At 42.4% G+C, this 7,627-nt stretch overlaps 1 protein-coding gene across 1 annotated transcript in view; it reads left to right on the top strand.

The window, feature by feature from the left end:
• The window catches only part of SETX (senataxin), a 48,564-nt gene extending 43,164 nt beyond the window's left edge, over positions 1 to 5,400 (top strand). Inside the window, exons 21-26 of the mRNA XM_018565751.1 lie at positions 738 to 798; positions 1,057 to 1,250; positions 3,723 to 3,821; positions 4,072 to 4,159; positions 4,809 to 5,096; positions 5,179 to 5,400. Coding sequence (XP_018421253.1) covers positions 738 to 798; positions 1,057 to 1,250; positions 3,723 to 3,821; positions 4,072 to 4,159; positions 4,809 to 5,096; positions 5,179 to 5,400 — 952 coding nt within the window. The remainder of the gene's footprint in view (positions 1 to 737; positions 799 to 1,056; positions 1,251 to 3,722; positions 3,822 to 4,071; positions 4,160 to 4,808; positions 5,097 to 5,178) is intronic.
• The last annotated feature ends 2,227 nt before the right edge of the window (positions 5,401 to 7,627 follow it).

Raw genomic sequence — 7,627 nt, 5'->3', positions numbered from 1 at the left:
AATAAAAAAGAAAGAGTAAGTGCCATCAATAATAATAAAGAAATGCAGACACAGCAAAGTCATCAAAAATATACTGCTTGCATATTCTATAAATGTGGAATTTCTCACCCTATCCTTGGTGTTTATAGGTCTTCTAGCATAAATACAGCAGTGTTACTGATGAGACCCGTTATGAACTCAATCATATAATGATTTGGGGGATTGGCTCTAATGGATTTTAGGAAATATAGTCAAATAGTGATAATGCACAAGAGAGATGACGGTGATACATTTGGAGGCAGCTAGCCTTATCCAGGCATGTTCTCTCTTATATCCTAATGACTTTGATTGGTCTTCTTTTACTCCATTTCCAACAATTATGGGCTTTGAAGGGGATTAGGACTTTGGGAGATATAGTTCACGACTTCTCTTTGATGAGTTTTAACATGTTAAAGCCAAGATTGGTTTACCTAATTACTTCTTCAGATAGTTAAGGCACATCTTTCAAATTCAGTTTGGTGGACCTGTACTTAAGTGGTTCTTGGATATCCCTGATCTGGAAGGGGAGAACGTGGTGGATGCTTAGGGGGTGGTCATTGAATTTAAATTCTTAACACAAATAATAATTTAAAAAAATCCCAAATGAATGAGGGCCACAAACAAGGCGTGAGAGGCACTCATGTAGTACAGAAATACCAGTTTTGACATGGTTGCCTTAGACACCCTGGCCTATGCTTTTTGCACCCCACACCATTAAGAGATCTTTCCCATGCAGGAAAAAGTGACAGTGTCTCTCCAGAAGTCCCCCCTGACCTCCTTGTGCGCACCCCTTGCCTTTGGTTTCCTACTGCTCCTTGTCGTATTTTCCATAATGTGCAAGAATGTCTGAAATGGCAGGCCCTTTGTGTGTTTCTACTGGTTTTTCTTCTGCATCATCTTCTGACATCTTGTCTCTGTAGCCTGTTCCAGGAGTAGGCCAGCAGTGTACATAGGTAAAAATGATGTAGCCAAGCTGTACTCCAAGATTTGTTAGCCAGACTTCCTGTACATTATTAGATTTGTTTTGTTATTATAAAGCTGAAATGTGATTTTTCTCGGGACAGATCCTTCTCCAACCCACTGGAAATCAAAATGGTGGTGGCCCTAATAAAGCTTATTAAAAGCAAGAAAAAAGAATTCGGTTTCCGAAATATTGGGATTATCACCCCGTACCGGGCTCAGAAAATGAAGATCATCAATGAACTCAAGAAAACTTTTGGTGATAACGCAATGTGAGAAAATGGTTTATGTGACCTCTTTCATAGCTTAGCTAGAAGAAAACTGAAATCTTTCTTCACAATTAAAGAGAAAGTATAGATCAGCACATAGTCTTTCTTAGGGATGCACCGATACCAGTATCGGTGCCGATACCGAGTATTTGGGCTCCGATGCCTAGCCCGATACTTCCTGTATCAGGAAGCCGTGCTACACGCTGCCCGGCTCCCTGATTGTCCGGGAAGCCGGCTCCATGCTCCCTCGTCACTTGTGACGAGAGAGCATGGAGCCGACTTCCGGCCAATCAGGAAGCCGTGTAATGACGCACTGCACGGCTTCTTGATTGGTCGGGAAGCCTGGCGCCGTGTAATGATGCGGTGCCTGGCTTTCCGATTGGTTAGGAAGACTGCTTAAATCTCCCTCGTCATCTCATGACGAGGGAGCATGGAGCCGGCTTCCCGGCCACTCAGGAAGCAGGGCGCCGCATCATTACACGGCGCCCGGCTTCCATGATTAGCCAGCGAGCCGGCTCCATGCTTTCACGTCACATAGTGACGAGAAGCATGGGACGGCTTCCTTGTTAATCAGGAAGCCAGGTGGCGAGTCTTTACACGCTGCCCGGCTTCCCGGCTAATCAGGAAGCCAGGTGGCGAGTCATTACATGCCGCCTGGCTTCCTGAATGGGACTTCCAGTACTCGGTATTTTGGTATCGGCGAGTACCGGGAAAAAAGTATCGGTGCATCCCTAGTCTTTTTATGTACATATTCACTCTCTCTCTCTATCTCTCTTTTCAAAAATATTTATCAAAATATCTTTAAGATGATTATGAAAGTATACATATTTATATTTTTGTACTTTCCTTTTTAGGCCAACAGGTTCGCCTTTTTTAAACATGGTTGTCAGACTAGTCCTTGCCTGTATTGCCGCAAAATCTGGTTGTTTATAGAGCGCAAAAGCTCAAGTTCAAGTGCTTACTCCTGAATCAAAGCAGTAACTCTTCTTCTGAAACATTGTATGTCCTGTCTCAATACAGCAGGCGGGGAGGAGGGTATTTGAAGGAAAACAGCATCTACTGTTTTCTTTGCCGAACATTCATGATGCATTGGAAATCCTGTGATGTTGGAGCATCTTGTACTGCTTATTAATTTATAAAACAAAGATTTTAGTTTTAAAAACGGAATTAATAAATGTTTAATAACTTCAAACAATTCAAAGTTAAAACTATTACAGTTTCCCTTTTAAGTTGGCTGTCCATGCCAACAGGTGGTGTTGGCACAATTGTTTAGCAATTTTGCATTGCATGGGTTGAAAACCAGCATAGAATAACATGGGAACAGGCCACCACTGTGCTTGAATGACAAATGTTGAAATGAATACAAGCCTGGGGTCTGTTATCCACTTACAATTTAATTGGCAGCACTGGAGTGACAAACAAATCCATGGAAACCACATAGTGGATGATTATATTGGATGCCAAAGTGATGTCCCAAGAGTCCTATCTTTTGGAGATCAGGAGCAAGGTTAGAACTTGTATTATGTTTAAATGCTGTCTTTGTCCCGATAGAGGAGATTTCTCTTCCCGTTGTGTTTTACACTTGCCACCTAGATAGGAAGTGAGGGGGGAATCCTCTCCTATGGCCACACAAACAGCAATGAAACCCTGATAGAGGCTCCAATCTCCACTCTACTAGAAAATGTGTTTGTAATGCAGTCTGTGTCCTCACGGGGGAAATCCCCACAGGTCCCATTTCCTGAACTGTCTAAAACACCAAATAACGATATCCCCATCTCACAAATGCTGACACACACAGCAGGAAACGTTGAGAGGTTTTAACCCTTCCACACTCTAGCCAAAGCTAAAAAGGGCAAAAAAAGGTTTTGTCTGTAGTTGGGCTTCAATCCGGTAAAAGTGACCACAACCTCTGCAGTGGCAGAAGGAGATTTTTCTATCTTTTTTGCTGTGAAATCAATATAGCTCATGCGGCTTAGGCCTTACATTTCTCTTAAGGCATTGTCCAATAATCTAGCAGTGCGCTTTGTCATATTTGTTTTGTGCATCTGTAGATAGGGCCATGTTTACATTATGTGGTACCCTAAATGCAAAGTCTGACACTGGACACAGATCAGGGACTTGCGGTCAGGGGAGGCAGAGACTCGCCTAGTATTATGGAGGAAAAAGCTGTCGGCTTCAAGTCTGAAGCTGACAGCTGTTTCTCCATTCAGATCGGCATCTAACAGGTTACAGAGCAGGGAAAGCCTCCCCGCTGTATAACCTGTCATGGATGAAGCGCTGACTGTTAATTACAGGCAGGACTGCATCCGGCTTTTGACAGGTAGTCAAAAAGCCTTCACACTAGCTTGGGGACAGGTTGGGGCTTCGTCCGGCGCGGGGGAATGCCTCACCCGGAATATGAGGCACCGCACGTCACTGACACAGATGTGCTCTGTTGACCATTTTGTTCACCCTGTGATCTGCATTTTCTTCTAGGCCGGGTGAAGTGGACACAGTGGACGGTTTTCAAGGTCGACAAAAAGACTGTATCATTGTCACATGTGTACGGGCCAACTCGATCCAAGGCTGTATTGGGTTAGTGATGGTATTTGTGTCTTTATATACACATCCTGCATGTAGCTTGTACTCTTCTTATCCATAATAGGCTGTATGTTCCACTCCATGGGCCACGTTAATCTGCATTTAAAAATGATGTGGGAGAGGGAATTTTGACACTTTGGTTAAAGTTTTTTTTCTATGTAAATGAAGACTTTGCTTGGTAAATCTTCAACGATATCTTCATTCATTTTGTGCCATTGTGACTTTTAATCTGCTCTACTTACAGATTTTTAGCCAGTAGACAACGTTTGAATGTTACTATCACAAGAGCCAAATTCAGCCTGTTCATCTTAGGGAGCCTCCGAACACTGATAGTAAGTGTCTACTAGTTTGTTAACCTGAAAGAGGGGCCATGAAATGTTTTGATGTATAGCATTGTGTGCCTTGTGTATTTGGTTAAAGTAGAGCTCCACTTTCTAAAGATCTTTAGATTGGGTCAGGGTTATCTGCCATCATTACTCTTATCTCAAAGATGTGAGATTGTAATCCTTAACACTCCCTTACTACTGGTTTTATTTATTGACCCAAAACTAGAGTGAAGGGGGCAGTATATCAGACCCCCAGCTACCTTTTTTCCTGGCCACTGGCTTTGCATACCTTTTTATTTTTTTAGGACATCTAAGGCTTTTTTTTTTTTTTTACTATAGACGAATAATGTAAAGAAAACAAAAAAATGCTCCACCTATTTTTTTGTTTGTTCTAATCTGCAGGTTGGAGGCTAAATTTGTCATTGAAGCCTCTAGCCTGCATGTGGTTACTGTGCCATGGCTGACAATAGTGATCACATGATCTGGACCCACTCTGATTGGTTCCTGGCTGTCTGTGGGGTCCCAAGCTTTCTGTGACGGTCTGGATTGAGAGCAACCAGCTGTGAAAAGTGTCTGCTGGCTGTCAATGGAACAGGAAGGGGTTTATTTTTTGAATGAATTACATTTCTACCCTGATCTTTGTTTTCGGTTACAGGAAAACAAGGACTGGAACCAGTTAATCCAGGATGCACAGCGCAGAGGAGCTCTTGTTAAAACAAAGCAAGAACATTACCAGAGAGATGTGAACAGAATACTGAAGTTGAACCCTGTAATACAGAGGACTGCTTCTTATCCTCCCACTAAACCTGTAGAAGTACACAAAGGTGGTTCACCCTACACGCCTCCATTGGAAGCACCAGAAAGAGGCAATAATAATCCACCAGTGTCTGGAGGCCCACCTCACAAGAGGACTATAGCACACCCAGCTGTCGATGTTGGCAGGGTATACAACAGATCTTCGTTAGTACCCCAGGTATCAGAAAGGAACGTATCCAGCAATATGGGGCCCCCTGCCATTCCTTTAGCATCAAGTGGAAATTTGCGGGATCCCAGACTGGCACGCCGGCGTGAAGACACAAGAAGTAATAACGCAACATCATCTGGTCTGCAACAGAGTTCAGATACAAACCGTTCCCAAGGCCACTCTTATCAGCATTTTCCTTCATCCTCAGTTGCAGGGGTCAAACGACCTTCACAGCCTTCAGGCGGACATCCATGGTCAGGCCAACCACGAAATGAAGGCCTAGATCGGGACTATCGTAGTGGCAAAGACCAGGAACCCAAGAAAAGGAAAGTGTCTTAGCAGTGCCATAATGGCCTGCACAATATTTTTACACTGGCACTCTCCTGGACTTGATTGAGTAATTTGTGCATTGCGGCAATGTCCGTTATAATTGTACTTAAACACTGCAACTGTACAAAGAATAATTAACATATCCTTTCTATGCAAACTCTTCCCCCCCAGAGAAATAAATTCCTCCCCTATAACAGAAAGGGAAAAGGGATTGTTGTACAATAAATGTATGTAATAGTGTAACATAGCTGTACTGAGATGTAAAGAGAGCTTGTTTTATTCTGTATTAAGGTTTTATAATGTTACTTTAAGCCATACACAATAAATGGGTCGGTTTCATTAATGTTACCAACACACTGTTTGTAGTAGCTAGAATGTTTTTTGCTTCCGAAACCCAGAACTAATGAGGAATTGCAAAAGATACAGAAGGGAATTTATCACAACTGGAGCAGGCAAAATCTGGAGCAGTTGTGCAGGGCAACCAATCAGCGCCTCTTTCTCATTTTCAAATCTTAACTGAGCAAACTGAAAAGAGAAGCTGATTGGTTGCCATGCACAGCTGCTCCAGTTTTGATAAATCCTCCTCACAGTATACAGGGAAATTATAAAATCTCTTTTTACCCTAGAAATCTGAAGTTATTCAGCTATGTGTTACCTTTGCACCTAATTCATGAAAAGGAGAAAAGGATATTTAAAGGAGAACTATGGGTTCAGGGCTTTTCCCTATAGTGCTCCTGTCACCCTAAGCTCAGTATACCGCGAGCTACAGCTCGCGGTATACTGAGACGCTGAGGCCGGGACGGATGCCGACATTACTGGCGAGATCCACTCAGCTGCGTGAGTGACAGCTAGCTCTGCCTATCTAGAGGCAGAGCCAGCTGTGCCCTCCCCCGCCAGTCAGCACTGGAGGATCGGACAGGGGGGGGGGGAATCCCTGCTTGGAGCCGTGAGTGACAGTCACGGCTCTCTGCAGGGATAGATCGAGATGCGAGCGACGGTATGTGTTCGCTCACTTCCCGATCCATTGAGCCGACGTGTGACAGTTTCATTGTCACAGGTCGGCTAGAACTATGAGCATTAGTGATTTTCACTCGCCTCATAGTTCTCCTTTTTAAGATTTGTTTTCTTGTGTCTTGCACCACACAAAGCAAATTCATATTCACACGTTTTCCTGTTATCCTTCCCAGCTGAAAGTCACATTCAGAAAGCTGTTCAGATGCTTATTAAGAAACTGGAGTCTAATAAGACCTAAACATAGAGGTTTTTGTAGTGAATAGCTTTCATCAGCTATTTTATTTAAATGATAATGAATGTGCTGCGCTTCATCTAGAACAATACATAAATCTCTATAATATGTGCTTAAATAATACATGCAATCAAAAAAGTGTTCACAATGAATCTTACAAATAATAGTCCTCTGAAAAGTTCAATCATATATTTTGTGTTCAAATATACACAAATGTGGAATCATTTGTCCCAAGTGCACCACACTCTTTATCCTTCCACTGTGAAAGTTCTTTGTACAAAGTCCATACATCAACTCTAATTATCACCCAGGTGCTTCCCCTCTCAGTGGGCCGCTCACCTTATAAATAGACCTGAACAGGTCTAGAATCGCTTTAATGGGTCTCCAATCGATCTTATTCAAAGGCCGTCTCACCACAATCGTTGCACAGAAAATGACGCCAGCGTGTCATCACGACCATATCCAATAAAATGTAAAAACAACCCGTAGCGTAAAACCGCAAAATTTAAAAACCTCCTTCTATTTAAAAAAAAAACTACTCACATAAGGAAAGTAGACATAAAACTTCAAATAAAATGTATGCTCGGCCACTATTTAGTTACAGCTATTTATTTACAGGGGACCCTTCTGTTATAAGTTCATGGTCACTTATAACAGGAGGGTGAAAACGACCGACGTAGGCCATACTGAGCTGGCCAGCTGGAAACAGTTGTGTGCTGCCATATGCCTTATGTCGGTGGCAGGGAAAGGGTCTAACATTTGACAGCTAAATATGTACAGATTGCCTTTTATTAACACTTCACTTATTTTGTTCCTAAAACACATTATGAAAACATGTTTATTGATGTTCTACATTTTTCAAAAGTTATTTTTTTTATTAGAATTAGCTTCTCTCAACAAAACAAAATTGTAAACCAGTTATGTCAAAGGACTA

Source organism: Nanorana parkeri, unplaced genomic scaffold (assembly GCF_000935625.1).
Source record: "Nanorana parkeri isolate BGI_ZX_2015 unplaced genomic scaffold, ASM93562v1 scaffold884, whole genome shotgun sequence".
Lineage (NCBI taxonomy): Eukaryota > Metazoa > Chordata > Amphibia > Anura > Dicroglossidae > Nanorana > Nanorana parkeri.
Note: the sequence above shows the minus strand (reverse complement) of the source record. Positions and strands in the feature narration are given on the sequence as shown.